The 20,238-nt window shown below is 36.4% G+C and overlaps 1 protein-coding gene across 2 annotated transcripts in view; it reads left to right on the forward strand.

The window, feature by feature from the left end:
- Positions 1 to 20,238, forward strand: part of LOC123696009 (tyrosine-protein kinase receptor TYRO3-like) — a 119,448-nt gene that overhangs the window by 17,780 nt on the left and 81,430 nt on the right. For both annotated transcript variants that reach the window (XM_045641986.1, XM_045641985.1), the window contains exons 2-4: positions 9,137 to 9,272; positions 10,406 to 10,500; positions 11,790 to 11,934. In XM_045641986.1, coding sequence (XP_045497942.1) covers positions 9,140 to 9,272; positions 10,406 to 10,500; positions 11,790 to 11,934 — 373 coding nt within the window. In that variant the 5' untranslated portion in view covers positions 9,137 to 9,139. The remainder of the gene's footprint in view (positions 1 to 9,136; positions 9,273 to 10,405; positions 10,501 to 11,789; positions 11,935 to 20,238) is intronic.

The raw sequence follows: 20,238 nt of genomic DNA on the forward strand, positions 1-20,238 counted from the left end.
GATATATTGCTTAATAATATACAAAAATTAATTAGTTATTGTGTGTTCAGTATTTCAATTATTGTGTGTTCAGTATTTCAATTATTTCTTCATAATATTTGTCCATCATCCTTATTATGTTTGAATTTTTTGGCTGAAAATAAAAAGTTTTCCTGGTATTTGACCACTTTTTGCATTAAATGTGTTGGTCAACGAAGACCAACATTCATCCTTTAATTTATTCGTAGAAGCATTAGTCTCCTTACTGGTTATAATTGAGCAACCTCGTCTTTACTCATAGCCTTCTTCGATTTCTGTAACAGAAATACCTATGTTTAACTTAAGAGTGTCCGAAGCAAAAAGTAAGCGGCAGACGATTTTAAAGAAGAAATATAAAGGCGTACTTACCGGCGTAATATCCATTTTTAATAAATATATAAACAGTCGTCGTTGTATTGTTATTCTTTAATTATAAAACTTGACAATGAATCAACAATGAATGACAATAATTTGACAACTGACAAGCAATGCACGCGTGCGCGAGAAAAACGTTCCGTTTTTGCTTTCTGTGTAACGCATTAGGTTGTTTAGAAGGAAAATTATCACGCAGATGTCTACAAATATATAGTTCTTTAGTATTAGTTCTTTATTAATAAGAAACTTTATTCTTAAAGTTTATAATTCGGCTGTATATTTAACTTATTTTGTCCTGAATTTTGTGTAATTTTAATTTCAATTTGGCTTATAACGAAACGCACATCTGTGAGTGAAGAGGGCTCGGTATTTTTATGACCAACGGATGTCCGTCGACAGCACGTCAAGAAATAAAATTGTGGAACGGTAATAACGACTCGTAGTTAGTTCTAGAAAAACGGATAGTAGCTTTGATACTATTGCCCGGTTCCTATATTCAACGGATCGTCATAGTATCAAAGCTACTATCCGTTTTTCTAGAACTAACTACGAGTCGTTATTACCGTTCCACAATTTTATTTCTTGACGTGCTGTCGACGGACATCCGTTGGTCATAAAAATACCGAGCCCTCTTCACTCACAGATGTGCGTTTCGTTATAAGCCAAATTGAAATTAAAATTACACAAAATTCAGGACAAAATAAGTTAAATATACAGCCGAATTATAAACTTTAAGAATAAAGTTTCTTATTAATAAAGAACTAATACTAAAGAACTATATATTTGTAGACATCTGCGTGATAATTTTCCTTCTAAACAACCTAATGCGTTACACAGAAAGCAAAAACGGAACGTTTTTCTCGCGCACGCGTGCATTGCTTGTCAGTTGTCAAATTATTGTCATTCATTGTTGATTCATTGTCAAGTTTTATAATTAAAGAATAACAATACAACGACGACTGTTTATATATTTATTAAATATGGATATTACGCCGGTAAGTACGCCTTTATATTTCTTCTTTAAAATCGTCTGCCGCTTACTTTTTGCTTCGGACACTCTTAAGTTAAACATAGGTATTTCTGTTACAGAAATCGAAGAAGGCTATGAGTAAAGACGAGGTTGCTCAATTATAACCAGTAAGGAGACTAATGCTTCTACGAATAAATTAAAGGATGAATGTTGGTCTTCGTTGACCAACACATTTAATGCAAAAAGTGGTCAAATACCAGGAAAACTTTTTATTTTCAGCCAAAAAATTCAAACATAATAAGGATGATGGACAAATATTATGAAGAAATAATTGAAATACTGAACACACAATAATTGAAATACTGAACACACAATAACTAATTAATTTTTGTATATTATTAAGCAATATATCTAGACACACGGTAGAAAAAGAATTTGTTAGTGCTAAATGTAAATCTTATGTAAAAAATGTATTTAGTTCAGAGAGCCTATTACAGCGTTAAGGAATATAATATGGAAGATGATAATCGATGGAGGGTTGTCGCGTAAGAATCACAGGACAGTTCTTTGGCATATATTATGTAGTTAAATATTACTATGTAAAATTAAACTGTAATAAAGAAATAAAACTTTTATTCCATTTTATTATGTACTTTTATTTATTTTTTATTATTTACAATACAATGTTTAAAAAATTGATTTCTACATTGCAAACATAGACATATAATATATATATATATATACTAGTGGTCCGCCCCGGCTTCGCCCTTGGTACATGTTTATGTTTTCTTTCCATTTCAAGGAATATTATAAAAAAATAATGATCGAAATCGGTCCACCCGTTCACGCGTGATGCCGTGACCAAGGGAAATAGGTCTGCCACTGATATCGATATTGTGCCTAAAGCATAGAACCTCAGCGTCAACAGTAATTGATGTTATGGAGATACCCCATGATTCCTGAAATGACAACATAAATTAGGTATGTAATAAGGTTAGACGCACGTTAGACGTGTTTGGTATAATATTAATGCCTCCATTAAACTAACCTGGCTGCTTTTATTCGTACGTCTGGATAAATTTCAAGAAGTAATTGTTCAACAGATTCTTTATCAAGTCGAAATCTCAATTGAAATTCGTGAGAATCCAGGGTCGCAAAAAAATCCACTCCTTCTCTATAATATATACTCTTTCACGCCCACTATCTTCTTCCGAAATTCGATATAATATTAAACACTTCTCTATCACTATCTGAACTCCACATTTCGATATTGAAGCGGAAACAATGAAATAGTAAGAATTTAACCGCCCGAAATCGACGGGTAAACAAAATGCTATACGAATAGTAACTTTGACAGCATAATGACGTTAAAAATATTTATAGGAACGCGATAAACTGTCTTCTCCATACAATATGCTTACCGTTCGTTAATAGTAACCCTCCCATCCGTCAGTAGGAAGCCGTCGGTAAGTTGCTTGACGAGACGTTTTTTATAGGAACGATTTTCGCTTACGCTTGGTTAATTATACTACTATTCGTAACTAAAACGGATCGTTTTTCAAATATAGGAACCGGGCATATGACGATCCGTTGAATATAGGAACCGGGCATTAATGCATTCATTGGCCTATAGGTACTATTAATTTAGAGCGGTTACAGACTAGCGTATTATTTTGCGCGTATACGGTCGTTTCAACATACCCGCTTATACGCGCGCTACATTACGCGCTTCTAAAGCCATAAAATAAAACCATACTCGCGTAAACGGGCATATTTTGGCGTGTTCGCTCGCACCGGTGGTGTCGTGACAGTATCAACATGGATTCTGACGAAGAAACATTGCTATTACGCACTTAAACGAGCTTAAAAGCGCGTCAACGCCCGTACGAGTCGAGCGTGTGGCAAAAGGCGCGCCTATACGCTCCTAAGTCCTAAGTCCTACTTAGGTATGTGCTTCCAAATCGAGTAATACGCGCGTATTTTTTTTTTTTTTTTTTTATTGTACAATAGGGGAGCGCTTGGCCACAATCTCGCCTGATGGTAAGCTGAGATGTGGCCTAAGATGGAGCGCGCTTCCCTAAAATGTACCTGTTCACTCTCCTCTTGAAGACCTCCAAATTGTACTCGTCGGGGAACACAGATTCAGGAAGCATGTTCCAGTCCCTAGCGGTTCGAATAAAGAATGACGATCCGAACCGTTTTGTCCGGGTACATGGAACGTCAACCATGTGGCGATGCCTGGAATCTGTGCGCCTCGACGAACGATGGAAAAATGGGGATGGCGGAATTAGGTCGTGCAATTCCGCAGCGCACTCTCCAAAGTGTATCCGGTAAAAAACCGATAAACTTGCCACTCTGCGACGGTGGGCGAGGCTCTGGAGTTTTTTGCCTACTAGCTCATCGTCGTTTATTAGCCTCTTGGCACGCCTCTCTATCGCCTCAAGTGTCTCCAGCTGGTATTTGGCAGATCCATCCCAGAGGTGAGAGCAGTATTCCATGCACGAACGGACCTGTGCTTGATAGAGGTTGAGCAACTGTCCCGGGCTGAAATACTGCCTCACCTTTGCCAGTATACCAAGCTTTTTTGAGGCTACTTGGGCTTTTGATTCGATGTATGAACCAAAGTTGAGAGTAGGCGTTAAGGTGATACCAAGAAGCTCGAGGTGGTCAGTTATCGGTACGGATACACTTTGGAAGGACGGAGTTAGGTTGAATGGACTCCGTTTAGCGGTGAATAGACACGCCTGGGTCTTGGTCGCATTGAACTTGACCAGATTGGCCTCGCCCCATTCGGAGACTGCCTGTAAGGAGAAGTTCATGCGTTCGACCATCGCCTCTCGTAGAGACTGGATTTGTGCCGTACTGGCTCGCGCGCTGGATGCGTATCTCTCCACAACGGTGCTATCGTCTGCGTACCCATAGATACCGGGTTTCAGCAGATCGTTAATGTGTAGCAGGAATAGTGTTGCGGAGAGAACTGATCCCTGAGGGACCCCGGCATTAATAGCCAATTGGTCGGACGAGCAACCGTCGACGACTACTCGAATCGACCGGTCTCTCAAGAAATCTGAGATCCATGCGCAAAAACCAGTAGGCAGACCGTACGATGGAAGCTTGCCGATAAGACTATCATGCCAGACCCTATCGAAGGCCTTCGAGATATCGAGGGAGACTGCGAGTGCCTCACCATGATTCTCGATGGCCTCACTCCAGATATAGGTGGCACACGCTAGAAGATCCCCAGTGGACCGATTTCGGCGAAATCCGTATTGGCGGTCACTGAGTAGATCGTTCGCTTCTAGGTGTGCCATTAGCCTGCTGTTCAGTACACGCTCCATAGTCTTGCAGAGTATGGACGTGACTGAAATTGGCCTATAATTGGAGGGGTCGGCACGACTGCCTTTTTTGGGCACAGGCTGCACGTTGGCAAGTTTCCATGATTTCGGTACTTTTCCAGTCATCATCGAAAGGCGAAAGAGGCGTGTCAAGACAGGAGCGAGCTCAGGCGCACAGGTTTTAAGCACTATGGCTGGTATTCCATCAGGGCCACTAGCTTTGTTCACGTCAAGATTTCGCAGCGTTTTCAGAACCTCAGTCTGACGGATGCGAATTTCTGGCATGCTCACCTCGCATCCAGGTAGACTGGGAGGTTTGGCGCTTGCGGGATCTAGACGTGAATTTTCTGCGAACAGAGTAGCTAGGAGGTTCGCTTTCTCCGTGGCAGTGTGAGCCAGCGACCCATCTGGTTTCAGCAGTGGAGGAAGTGAGGGGCGGCAGAAATTCGATTCAACCGACTTTGCCAGGGACCAAAACGCTTTGCTACCAGAAGGGTAAGAAGCCAGTTTGTTCCCTATACGGCTGACGTGGTCAAATCGTGCTTTCCGTAGAGCCTTTTTGCAGGACTTGGCGGCCCGGTTGAAGGCTTTCTTCTTCTCAGATACGTCCTTGGCCTTGCGGTGTCGAGCATCAGCCCAGGCTAGATATGCCTCATGTTTAAACGCTTCAGCGCGTCTACATTCAGCTCTGAACCAGGGTTGAGCTTTGCTGGACGTGGCTACATCGGAGAATGGAATGTAGTATTCCATTCCCTGCCGCAGCACATCAGTCACAGCATCCGCACAGGTTGAAGGGTCTTCAGAAGAAAAGCAAACAGGCCGCCAGGGATAAGATGCAAAGAAAGAACGCATCTCGTCCCAATCTGCTGACTTGTATCGCCACACGCGCCGCGAGCCCCTGGGACTGGGGTCGGGCGGCGAGTAGACAGATACAGATTTCACCAGACAGTGGTCGGAGCTGCCAAGGGGCGATGAAATCGCTACCGAGTAACGGTCTGGATCGGTTGTCAGCAGAAGATCCAAGCAATTGGCTGTATGGCTCTCAACATCAGGAACCCGCGTCGCTCCTTGAACCAGCTGGGTGAGATTTAACGCTATAGCGAGTTTACGCGTCTCTCTCCCAGCGAGGTCAGTGCACTGGTATGGGTATAGCCACTCCTGGTGGTGGGCATTAAAATCCCCCAGAAGCACTAGCTGAGCGGAAGGGTATTTGTGTTGAGCAGCATCCGCCGCCTCACTTAGGTACTCTGTGAGCCTGATCGTCTCCTGGTCTCCGCTGTGCGCTCGGTAGACACAAGCATAGATGAGTTTCTCTAGGCCTGTGTCCACCAGCATCCAAAGTACAGAGAAATGGGGGTCTTCAAGGTAACGGAGACGCCGACAGCAGATGTCGTCACGTACGTACGCGCACACACCTGACCGAGCTTTAAAGTTATGCTCCAGGGTGTAGCCGGGATACGATAGGTACGCCTGATCAGACGGACATCTAATCTGCGTCTCCGTGAGGAACAAGATACAAGGCTTGCTAGTCTCTAGATGGAAGTGGACTGCAACGAGGTTGGAGTGTAGACCTCTGATGTTAGTGAGGTCTACTTTCAGCGAGAGGGAGTGCTGCCGCTGTACAACGTTTTTCTTGTACCTTGTCTTTTTCATTATTTTAATGGAGAGTGAAGTAGGTGTGAAGACGGCAGTGAATCGAGGCGCTATACTTCTAGACCTGAGACGCACATTCAGAAGCTACACTTATGGGGACTAGTCTGGAGACTGCGGGGACGCCCGAGCCCCCCCAAGGATGTCCATAGGGCCCTCTCGTCCGGTCGCCAACCGGCACTATGGCGCATCTTGGGATTTTTCGCTAGTTGGCGGGGCAGCCTTTCACATGTGGCTAGCACGCTACTTGGGCCCCCTACTGACTAGCGGTCGGCCAGCGGTGAACCGTGCCTCGGATCCCGCTACCCTCCATGACTAGTCCCCAGGCGCAACAACGTAAGTGTGCATCAAATCGTCGAGGTTGTATAGGCGCAACTGATTCGACCCGTCTTCACCAAGGCTACATCAGCTTCATCGTGTCGGAACACGGACGCTTGGCGACACGTCTTCAGCTGATGGGTGGTCATTATAGCCGCGACGACTGTCTCCCACCATGTCACCTGTTTAGCACCACCCAGGGGCCACGTGTAGGGTATCCATACTCCGGGTAAACTCCTACGGACGAAGGTGACTCGGCCCCCAAAATATAAAACGCTATACTCTGTCCCTTATATTATTTGCTTTTTGACAGCTTCAGGCCTATGAAGGATTGTATTGTTTATTTTAAAATTTCATACAAGTAATATTGTACTTCATGGACAGGCCCCGCCCACTTTGTGATGTCTACACAGAATTATTCAATGATGGTTCGATAGATTATAATTATAATGGACAGAAATACTCTGTAAATATATCCGATACAGAAATACTCTTCTATTATGTTATGTATTTTAAACATAAAGATGACTAAAGAAGTATTAAAAAAGTAAAATTATTATGTACTTAGAGCCCTACTCTACCTAGGATCATAGTGTAATAACAATTAAATATTACGTACTTGCGGTCCACCTCGGCTTCGACCGTGGTGCATGTTTACGTTAATTGCCGCTAACTCCATAAGAACCATCCTCATACTTCAAGGAAAATTATAAAAAAAATAACAAAATCGGTTCAGCAGCTCTCGAGCTTTGCGCTTACCAACACCAGTAATTCATTCTTATGATATAGAAGATATAGATTGGTATCTTAGGACTTAGAATATAAAAAATCTGATAAAACAGTCATAAAGCAAAGTAAAGACTTGCATGATTAACGAATGAGCGAAAACTAACATCCAAAGTATGCGGTTATTTTTCCTCCAATTTGTTTACTCACTAATTCAATAAAAGGACGTGCCAAGTGTTAGGAATTTATTCCATATAAATAATCTTCCTTCATATAAGAAAGTCACCTTGTTCACATCTGTTTAAGAGTTAGAGCTTTTTTATTGGGAATTACGAAATTCTTCGTTAATATGGTACCTAAATACAAATGACTGCAGTCATATGCCTCTCATAGCAACACATGTTTCCTAGAAAAGGATAAATTTTATATTTAAGTAAGCAATTGTGACTAGGTCCTGTAATAACATTATTATAATATATAAAAGTAGTATTTATTGTTGCCTCTTAAAATAGAAAAGTCAATAGTAAAACGTTCTGAATGGCTCTTTGAAGCTCAAAATATTAAATACCAAAAAGTAAATAGAAGAAGTGTTAAATTATCCTCATTTTTGGTTTATTGCTTACCTGCTTATGATTCACCTTTTCTTTGTATGCTATACGATTCAGCGACCCAGCGATTGCGATTTGAACTAGACACATAGGAGTCTGGCAATTCGTTTTAAAAAATGGAGTTTCTAAATTTGTAGCTTGTGTTTTGAATGCTGCAGTTTGTTGTTTATCTATAGAATACCAGCGGTCGGCCCCGGCTTCGCTCCTTATTTATAAATAGAGATGAGACGTATGTACACAGACCCTGGCATGTAACTTGGCAAGTTCGTTGTGAACACGACGACAATGACGCGGAGCTTTCATGAATTTATCTCCTTTCTTTAACATCTAAATAGACATGATTAAAAATGAATGATAGCAATACCAATTAAATAATGACGAACAATGCAAAATTAAAAGTGACCTTTACTATTATATTATAATATATTATAAGATATAGATAGGCTTATTTACCGCTACGTTACTGCCCCAAAGCCTTAACAAATTTCATAACGGGAACTGTACAAGTAAATCTCTAAATACATATAAAAAATAATACCTATTTCCTTTGGTCATGGCATCACGCGGAAACAGCTGGACCGATTTTTGCTGTTGTATTGTTTGATAGTTCGCGCGAAGACAGGACGTTAGTCAGGTCAGCTGGACGTTATGTGCATTGGATACAGCTTTAATAAATCTGAAATGGAGGCAGAAATAGCTTGTAAAATGGTAGCCAAAAGTTTACCTTGACTTTTTATTTTTAACGATAATAATTTGAACGTGTGTAACGCTTTCATGCGAAAGCTTTTAAGCTTTGAAACAAAAGAAATTGTAAACGGTGGCATGGCCATATACCTACTAATAAAATTAATAGCAAATTTTGTTTGCTTGTTAGAATATTTGTATTAAATTAAGTTCCTCAATTTAACAATTTCACAGAATATAGCATGATAGACACATGCTTCTGCTATACACAGAGTATAGCAGAACAGAAAGAACATCATATTAGAATCTACAATTGAAGTTGCATCATTCAAATTTCAAGCAAGAAAGGCAGCTGTATAAAGTAAATTTTTCCGAATTTCAAAGCTTATCACATTAAGTTAGCAGTTTACTAGTCATAGAGGTACAAATAAAAATAAACTCTATTGTTTCAGGAAATGACGTCAGAGCCATCGGATCTGTACCCGGTAGTACACGCAGAGTTGCCCCGGGGCTTGGCTGTATATCCTCTGCCCTTGAAGAATTCAGACCACGAAGTCATGTTAAATGTAACATGGCAGCGGCCAACTGGTAATTATTTAATTTCACCAAAACTAGAGAGAATTAATATTGTTGTAGCTTTTAAGCGCTCTTATTACCGAATCGATGTTATCTTATTACTAAAAAATTGTATAATTAAACAATACCTATCAATTGTTACTTTTTTACTAGTAGAAAAACAAATTCTAAAAATATAAATGAAACATCATTAAAACCGATTCATAAATACGAAGTTGTCTGCGAACACACATACAAAAAATATACGACGGTGAACCCTTTTGTGAACTTGTTTAAAAATAATATTCCTCACGATTTTGAAATATAACAAAACGATGCAGATTATGAGTGAAGAGGACGAAGTATATTTGAATTAGGACATAGATCATTAGTAATTTGGAGTGGTCATTTGGGCGGACACAAATATTGACTAGCGTCTAGACTAGGCCCTTACATCAAAATATATAATAATGACTTCATGACTGTGAGGTAAATCCTAAAATATTTCAACTTATATTTTTGAATTTTGTTTATGTACAAGAATAAAGTACATAGATTATAATATTTACATACGGAATTGTTAAAATCTAAATTTCTTTAAAAATCGATTATGTTTGTTTAGAAATAAGGATAGTTAGAATAGCTCTTAAAATAATGATACGGTTAGTAATGACAAAAGATAATTCCATACCGATAATATTTTGCTCCAAAGATACACTAATGATAGACATTACAAATATTTACAAGCTCCATGAAAAGCAATCTTTATGAGTGTTTTTCCCTATTTACTTTTTGTTGTATTTTAGCTATAGGTCTATCAATATAAAACGACTCTACGTTCTACAATACTATCATCACTAATTATTGACAATCTTTACTAATATTATAAAGCTGAAGAGTTTGTTTGTTTGAACGCGCTAATCTCAGGAACTACTGGTCCGATCTGAAAAATTCTTTCGGTGTTAGATAGCCCATTCATCGAGGAAGGCTTTAGGCTATATATTATCATCACGCTAAGACCAACAGGAGCGGAGCCATGCGGGTGAAACCGCGGAACGCAGCTAGTTTCATAAATATGTGTTGACTTTCTGTTTCCATGAAAGGTATGAAATACTTAGAAATGAGAATAAACAATTATCTAAACAAATATGTTTCTTATTTTCTAGGTCCGCCAGTAAGAAGTTATTCCCTAGAAGTTCACAGTACAAAGGACACAATAGACTGTCGCTCAAATTTGTGTTACGAGTACAATATACCTGGAGTAAGTTTTACGAAACAGTTTATTAATTTAGTCTAGTCAAGTCTCATTCCTAAACTCGTCTTTGACATTTTCAATTAATAAGTTTCATACAAACTCGTGTATTAAAAGGATAATAAGAGTGAAGTTAGAAGGCTTACAGTAATTTGTGTACTGTAAATGTTGTAATATCAGAATTTTTTGTCAAAAAAAATTTAAAAATTAGATCTGTGTTCAGTATTTTATAATAACTACAGTTAGTTTATCGTAAGTAAGCGTAGGCCTACAACCTATTTAGATAACTGCGACATCATTCTTACAGGCACTTTAACTACCTAGTACTGCGCTATTTGTGTTTTTTTTTTTTTTGTTAAATGGTGAGGGAAAGATACGAGATTTAAGGAAAACTATTCAAGAAAATAAATCATAGCAACCTTTGTAATTGACAATTTTCGGGTCTACGACGCGAGTGGTTTTGTTGGCCTGTAGGTAGGTACCTCATTTATGTATTTATTATTGATATACGAAATCTTTTTAAATACCTAATAAAAAATCGAGCTAGTTTCACTTTGTATTGTGTACTTCGAAAATCTTAGCAAACCATAAAATAATTTTATACTATTTCTTGTAAAAATAGCAACGATTGAAAACTCTCCAACCTGCGAAAGCATTTGAATTTGAACATTTTCGATAGATTATCTTATATGGTGATATCTCGAAAAAGTCTCGACGGTTACATGAATAAGTTAACGGATTGTATATTGTTTCTCATGTGATACAAAGGTCACGTCACCTAGAATGTAGAATATATTATTATATTAATACTGAGTATGGAAAACACTGCCTACTTGTTACAGAGGTAAAGATACGAATCGATTATCCAGTGGTTAATTTGTTCGAAGAAATTTAGAGGTCCCAAGTTCAATAACTCGGTTAAATAAATAAATTGGTATTTAAAACAACCTGTCGGTTCTGCGCCTCTCTTTCCCGTCGCGTCTGTCTTCTGTTCTTTTAGACTATGAGAATCGTGGAATAGGGAAAACATTTTATATATCCCCTGAATACCGGCTAGCCTCTACCGAAATTGATATTAGCCATGACTGAAAATCGGTCGAGAAAATGATTCAAATTAGTAATTAAGGCGATTAAATAGGATAAAGTTTATCAAACAAAAGAAAGACTGATTCATCACTTCCCTGGAAATAACATTGACATGAAACTGACGATAAACACATCTGCTCTAGCGCAAGCGAAAGCGAAAACTTCTCTGTATCTCTGAATTTTACATCTATTGAACAGTGCTTAATTTCTAGGAAGCTGTATGGAGTCATGTACCTTCAGTAGTGAGTCCCATAGCGGGAGGGTGCGCAGTACGACCCGGGTGCTCCTATAGAGTGAGGCTGATAGCCCATCCCTGGGATGGACACACAGCTGCAAATACCAATGTGCAGTTAGATGGTAAGCATTTTTTTTCCAGTGTATTATAAAGTGTGTATGATTTGTGTTATTGCCTTGGTTTTTTTGATCTGCGGCGTAAACGGCAAGTGGAATTTCAGCTTTTTTCTTATTTTAGGAATGAAACTGCGTGCGTAATATGCAACTGTGAGAATTATTAGAAGAAGACTGTATAATTGTAATGTATTTAAAAAGATGTCTTTATAAGCAAAATTTTTATATTTCATTGCTGAAATACGGTTGCGATTATACACTTTGAATTAAAAATTATCAAAATACCCTTGTAGTACATATTTTGTCCCTCTAAATTGTTCAATTAATATAGATAATCTCGTATGGAATTATCTTACCTATCGTATATTTATAAATTCATATTTGACAAGTAAAAGGGGATAAACCTTTATCATATTAATCATGTAAAACGAAGTAGTTATCCGTAAAAAATCTACTTTGTACTCATTTGTCCGCCAACACGAAATGTTGACGCACATACACCGAATCAAAGTATAGTGGGTGTGAATTTAAATGCAAATTACGATGAAAACAAGCTAAAATCATTAGTCTGGTACCAAAATAGATATTACTGTTATAATTTTAGCATCATCGAGTCTAATTATCGATTTATGCGGTACAATTTTAGCACCTATAGATTATAGATAGCCGATAGGTATAAATACTTCTTTTTGGAAAAAACTTTCCATACCTATATACATAGTAATCTATTATACAACTTTTAATGTAGACAAAGTTAAATCCTACTTTTAAGGATTATTTATGAGCGTTTTTAGCAGAAAAAAAAAGAGCATATACTTCCATAGGTTCTAATCAATATAAAAATCGAATGATAAAGGCATTAAAACAAAGGTTTTCACTGAGCACGAATCACAATATGATTTTATAACTTTATTATTAATATTTTTTGACGGACCGGTCACATAAAATAATATTATGACTTAACGTCCAAACCAAATACCTACTGTTTCAAAACCTCCTTTGTTCTGGTCTTAAAAACAATTTCTTCTCAAAGCACAGTGTTTATAGGACCTACATCATAAGTCTCAGCTGTTTAGTTCTAGTCTGAACAAATTATAATTTAGTGCATACCTACCTGTATTAAAAATCTTTTGTTCTTTGCAAAACATAAACAAATCTTGTCTCTATGTTTTGTAGAGACTAACTGGACGCCGGAATGTCTTATTTATTAAAATAAAAATAAAATTCATAGATTATTATATTATTGCATAAAGGGATATTCAATTTACGTTTACGTTGCTCTTACCTGCTGTTAATTCGATCGACACTTCGTTTTAACGCTATTTCTATTATGAATATAATAACTTATTAACCTAGGCGGGGAAAATGTTCTTGAAATTATTTGTCATTCATATTCATTAATCGAAAAGTAACGTATTACATACATAGTACAATTAAATATATTAAGTATATTATACCTATAAAATAAAAGATAATGTATTTGGCAAAATTTTATGCTGCTTATTATTCTTATACCAGTTCATGTGCATAAAAAATAATAAAGAAGGGAAATACTCATTATTACCGACGGTAAAACAAATATTACGCAAAACATACTAAACAAAAAATTTTCCAAATACGTTCTACATAATTTTGTACATTGTAATCACGTCTAAATTTAAAATATCTGATTATAAATTCCGTCCAACATTTATCATAATCCCCTAACGTAAACAGCGAAACGAACAAAATTGTTTTAGTTATGTGTGTTCAACATGTAAATATCAGAATTTCATCAGCCTTCACTCGATCTATTAACTTCCACGACTCAGTTATGTATGAATAATCCGCTGAGAAAAATTATTACCTACTCAGAAAGAGTCGGAAATATTGAGAATACGTGTTTATGTGTGGTTGGAATTGGTTATTAAAAACCCCTAATATTCATTTGAAATAAGATGTCATTGAAAGAGTAAGTAGTAGCAATTAATAAAAATCAGAATAAATTAATGTATAGTGTTTTGGTTATGAGCACTTCGAATTTCATTTGTTTAATTCATAATACATTAAGAATAAGTATCATTATCCAATACAAAATATTGTAATCTCATAAATTGCAATCTATTGGTAAGAAAATAATTTTCACCTACGTATTTTCATTATAATTCTTAAAAACGTGAAATACCTACAAAAGATCATGTTTTCGCATATTATCATGATTTTATATGGGATTTGATACCGTAAAAAGAATACAAAATTAAATAACTCGAACGTCTGGCTTTGCGCATTAATCTACATCCTAATAATTTATTTTACTTTGTAAAGAGTTTTCTTTAGGCCTCCTTTAACCTTACTTTTAATTACAAAGTGGCGCTCAAGGCGTTCTCTTGTTGACTGCTCATTTTTGGACATGTAATTTAATTTATAATTTCTCTTTACTCTCTAAAAAATAGGAAAGCTATAATAGAAACCTTTCGAGCTACTTAAGTGTTTTTGTTATTAAAAAAGAAAATGATTAATTCAAAGACATTACTTATTAACAGAATATTGTCTTACATAGGTTAGAGGATTATGAAAAACCAGTGATATTAGTAAATATGTACATCAAAAGAAAATCCAAATAGTTTTATAGATAATTCGATAACATGAATCACACAATAATTGATCAAAGAATAATTGTTTCGTACATCCGTTTTTATTCAGGAAATATGTGCCAGAATCTCACATAAACAATACATCTGCAGTTAATAGTTTGCTTGCTATTTATAACTGTTCGTGAATCTTTTACAACATCACGTTTACACTGATCAAAAAGTTCGTAAAATGACTACGTAATATGACGGCCTGTGTAGTTAAAAGGTTTTATAATGAGAATGAATATTATATACATTATGAATATAATAATTATGCGTGGAAATAGATTTTTCAACATAATTTTCATTCTAGCATTCGGAAAGAAAGCACTTTCAAGTGTTTTATGGTGGAATTTACAGTTTTTAACTGTTTCACGTTATATAATAGTGAGTTCTGTTTAGTTGTCATTAAATTATACCGTTTAATTAATTGTTATTAAAGAAAGCGACACGAAAGAGCTATGCTTCTGAAGTCCGTCTTAAAATTTACATAATTTACATGTGCTGCAAACTGCAGCCTTAAGGACACTAAGTATATCGAAAATTTGCATCATTCACTTTGATAATAATTTAATAACCTCAACAAATCGTAATTGATTTCGCGTAGCGTTTTTTGTATAAATACGCATTTAGAAAGCGCTGATTTATGAATGCTCGACTTATATATAGGTATACATAGAAGTGCACTTATCGCGAATGTATTTTAACTAATGTTTAAACTTGAACGGATATTTATTGGATCGTACGTCGAAAATTTGGATTTACACGTTTATTTATACTTTCGGTTGTTAGGTATTTCGGATTCTTACCGGAGCTGCCGTGTGTAATTTTTTAAACATAAAAATTGAATTTCTTCAAAGAGTTAGTGCATGCTGTAAAATTTTAAAATTCGAATGAGTGATAGTAATACATCTTCTAAAATGATATCTACGCATTTTTATTCACGTTCTAATGATAAAAAGCGAACAATTTTTTAAATATGTATATTGCATTGAGTTTTATTTATACTTACCTCCATTTATTACCTATTGTTGACTACTAGAGACGTTTATGATGAAATTATGATAAGAATATAGTATGAAAAAATAATATTAGAACAGAATTAACTAATAAGTTAAAGTGATGATTACTGAATTCTTATCAAATATAAAATATATATGATAAGAATTCAGTAATCATCACTTTAAAATATTAGTTAATTTCTGTGTTTCACAGTATAGGTATTGACAAAAACGAAGAACTCTACCATACTCATTATTGTAGAGTTTTTAATTGTTACAGAGGATAATCATTAGAAGATAATCAATTATTGATAGACAAATACTTAAGTACGCAAGATAATAATGGATAATAATGTACGAAATAAATAAGAGGGTTATATTTCGACCATTATCTTTTATATTTCAACGACTGATCTGAACGTAAGTATAGAATAAACCAAGGATAAAAAATGCTTAAGCCAATTAGCTTTGTTTACTGGCTCCCAATTAAATCAACCTTTTTTTTATTATTTTCCAACCATATTATAAATGTACTGGAGACCTTTGACTTTGAAAATATAGAATTGCTTGTTTTATGAACCATTTACGATTTTTTTGTATTTTAAAACGTATAAAAATAAAAATGGAACTCCAATTGAGTATAATATGTTATTCAAAGAAGAGAGTAAATGATAACCATTCGATAATTGTCTTATTTATATTTATGATTCTGAGGAATGCAAACATTATTGTCATTTTTCTAACAAGCAAACAAATAAATAATTAATAATAATAATAAATATTTCAGGACAATTTTCATACACGGCACGTTCTGATCCCATACTAAGCTTTCGCTTGTGTTATGAAAACCAGATGGCTGATAAACATACATATATAATTTTAAATAAATACTTATATAGATAATTAACACCCAGACACAGAGCAAACATCTTTGTTCATCACACAAATATTTGCCCCGGGTGGGGGGATCGAACCCACGACCTCTGGCTTGGAAGGCAGGGCCACTACCAACCAAGCCAACCGGCCAGTCAAATAATGAAGAAGAATAGTTTTTGAATCTTATTTGATTATTTTCTTATACATATGTATTTACAATATATGTTTAGTAGATAGTGCACTAAAAGGAAAAGTTTTGTAAATGCATCGAGTCCAGTCAATTAGATAATTAATGAAAAACTGCGTTACGGTATATAACGAAAATAATTTAACTTTAATACTTTTTTAACATACTATATACACCTATCTAAATAAATAAGATATTGAAGATAACATAAACTCATATAATAAATTATATGTACTTTGTGAAATGGAAAAGTAATATCCGGTAGTCGGAAATATTCTTAGATACAAGTGACAGCTAAATTTTTTAGACGTCGTCTCATGGTCGTTTGTTTTAGTGACACGTGTCGACTTGTATGTTGAGACTGCCAACCTTAGTAAAAAATAACTTTACATTACGACATTAGATCTAAGTAGGTATAGAAAAGGTAGGAACGAACTTACCTATTTCTTCTACTTCTTTCTTGATCATCATCATCATCATCGTTATCAGCCCACGTTTGTCCACTGCTGGACATAGGCCTCAGTCATGGCACGCCATTGAGCCTGGTCGGGGGCCATGGTTGGGAATAGCTTGCCATAATTGGTAAATGTCCATAGTCGCCACGCTGGGCATGCGGGTTGGCGACCGCAGTGCATAACATTGCGAAACAGCAATGCTGCTGCCCATTGCTGTCCTGTTACATTTTGTTATGCTGCTTCGGATGGTATACCGCCATCAGTCGGTCGTCAGAGCCTCGTCCGTTGTTCAACAGGATGCACCACAGGAAGGTAAGGTTGACTATTGGAGCACTGAGGTGTTATTGTGCTTCCTTACATCCCTTGTTTTCTTGATAGGTTCTGTTCTGTCAGTTGCGCCTTTAGTACACCGACGCGTTCGCGTGCGGCAGCGAATCTCTGCGAAACTACAGCGTAGCGAAATATCAGCGAAACGTTAGTACACAGCAATGTTTCGCAACTTTTTCGCATTGATATGCCATTGTCATTTTTGACGACTGCAGGTGCAGACGTAATTTCAGAATGTCATCTCAGTCAATGTCATTTTTAGCAACTGGTGACACATATACAACAATATATTTTTCTTATCGTTTGGGTGAATGCACCGTTTCAAAGATAGTAACTCAAGTATGCGAACAAATTTGGAAAATACTACAGCCAGAGTACATCCCGGTTCCTTCTACTAAAACATGATTGGAAATAATAATGGGGTTTTCCTAATTGCCTCGGGAGTATTGACGGCAAGCATATTGTTATTAAATTTCCACCTAACAGCGGCTCACTGTTCTATTGCTTAGTTCTATTGCTATAAAAAACGATTTTCTACTGTGTTATTGGCAATAGTTGATCCACATTACAAATTTACTTACATAGATGTAGGATCATAATTATGGTAAAGATTCCGATACTACAATATTTGAGAACTCATCATTTTATCAGCTTTTAAAAAGTGGACGGTATCTGAATTTGCCAGTTCCAAAACCTTTGCCAGGTTTCAAACAGACTACACCACATGTATTCATTGAAGATTTAAATTAGAAACCTTTCTAATGAGACAAGAGACGCAGCAATGAATGACAATGATAAAAAAAGATTTAATAAATCATTAAGTAGGGCACGAGTAGTAGTAAAATGTGCGTTTGGCATTTTAGCACAAAAATTTAGAATATTCTTGAGGCCCTTTGAAACAGATTTGAATAATACTATTAAAATTGTTAAAGCTGCAGTATACACATACGAAAATAAACAATTTTCGAACACTTTAGGAGCATTCGTACCAATGCATGCCAATAGACATAGGGCAGACTTATATAGCAGCGCTTAATGTTCGATCACAATTTGTAAATTAAGTATTTCAAAGAAAATTAAAAACATAAAATGTATGAAATATAAACAATAAATTTTTTACCATCTATCAGAGTCTTTTCTTGAAGTTTTCTCCATGCTACCTCTTTTTTGTACGTATTTTTATAATCTGCGTGTCCAATTGCGTATAATACGGGATAATCTCGAATAGAATGCAAAAATAATTCAGTATTTTCGGCATCCATGGCCAATGATATTTTATGTATAGATACGTTATTATAATACTCACAAATCACAATATAGTATATAAATAAACAAATAGTTGCCATGGCAATTGGCATTTTGGCACGTTGGTGGCGTATCTAGGTACCTCTTGTCTATATCTATACATATAATAAATCTGTAGAAGGGTCAATTCTGTACATTGAAAATATTGAAAAAATAAATAGCAGGGGGTGTTACTGGATCGATACCAAACCCAAATATGTGATTAAAAAAATTTTTGTCTGTCTGTCTGTCTGTCTGTCTGTCTGTATGTGAAGGCATCACGTGAAAACTAGCGGTTCGATTTCGATGAAACTTGGTATAATTATACCTTATTATCCTGGGCGTAAAATAGGATACTTTTTATCCTGGAAAAATACGTAGAAAAAAAATAATCTTCATTTTTCAGTTTTATCCATAGACGTTGTTCCGTAGAACCGCGAACACACGTTGCGTATTATTATAGGCCTAGCCGTATTTGGGAATTGGGTCCAATAGATATTTATAAGATGTTATTGTCAGAGGTATTCAAAATGGATAAATAAACCATCCACGCGAAGACCGACATCCGCGCGGACGGAGTCGCGGGCGGAAGCTAGTATATATTATTTCTATATCACTTCTATATAATATCATTGTCCATGGACGCGAAAATCTGTCCTCACCGACAGAATGCGAGCGGACGCTATGCGATGCGAAACTCACGCGAAACTTCACTAGCGAAACTTATGCGTCTGTGTAATGGCCATTTCGCAGTTCCTTGCGAAACTATACTGACAAGGACGCAACTATTTCATCTATCTATGTGCTAGAGTGAGACATATCATATGCGAAATCCTGCCATAGTACTGACAGATTTTTCGATGTTTCGCTGCCGCACGCGAACGCGTCGGTGTACTAACGCCTTTAGTACACCGACGCGTTCGCGTGCGGCAGCGAATCTCTGCGAAACTACAGCGTAGCGAAATATCTGCGAAACGTTAGTACACAGCAATGTTTCGCAACTTTTTCGCATTGATATGCCATTGTCATTTTTGACGACTGCAGATGCAGACGTAATTTCAGAATGTCATCTCAGTCAATGTCATTTTTAGCAACTGGTGACACATACACAACAATATATTTTTCTTATCGTTTGGGTGAATGCACCGTTTCAAAGATAGTAACTCAATGCGAACAAATTTGGAAAATACTACAGCCAGAGTACATCCCGGTTCCTTCTACTAAAACATGATTGGAAATAGCTGAAGCATTTCAAACAATATGGGGTTTTCCTAATTGCCTCGGGAGTATTGACGGCAAGCATATTGTTATTAAATGTCCACCTAACAGCGGCTCACTGTTCTATTGCTATAAAAAACGATTTTCTACTGTGTTATTGGCAATAGTTGATCCACATTACAAATTTACTTACATAGATGTAGGATCATAATTATGGTAAAGATTCCGATACTACAATATTTGAGAACTCATCATTTTATCAGCTTTTAAAAAGTGGACGGTATCTGAATTTGCCAGCTCCAAAACCTTTGCCAGGTTTCAAACAGACTACACCACATGTATTCATTGAAGAT

Source organism: Colias croceus, chromosome 12 (genome assembly GCF_905220415.1).
Source record: "Colias croceus chromosome 12, ilColCroc2.1".
NCBI classification, from domain to species: domain Eukaryota; kingdom Metazoa; phylum Arthropoda; class Insecta; order Lepidoptera; family Pieridae; genus Colias; species Colias croceus.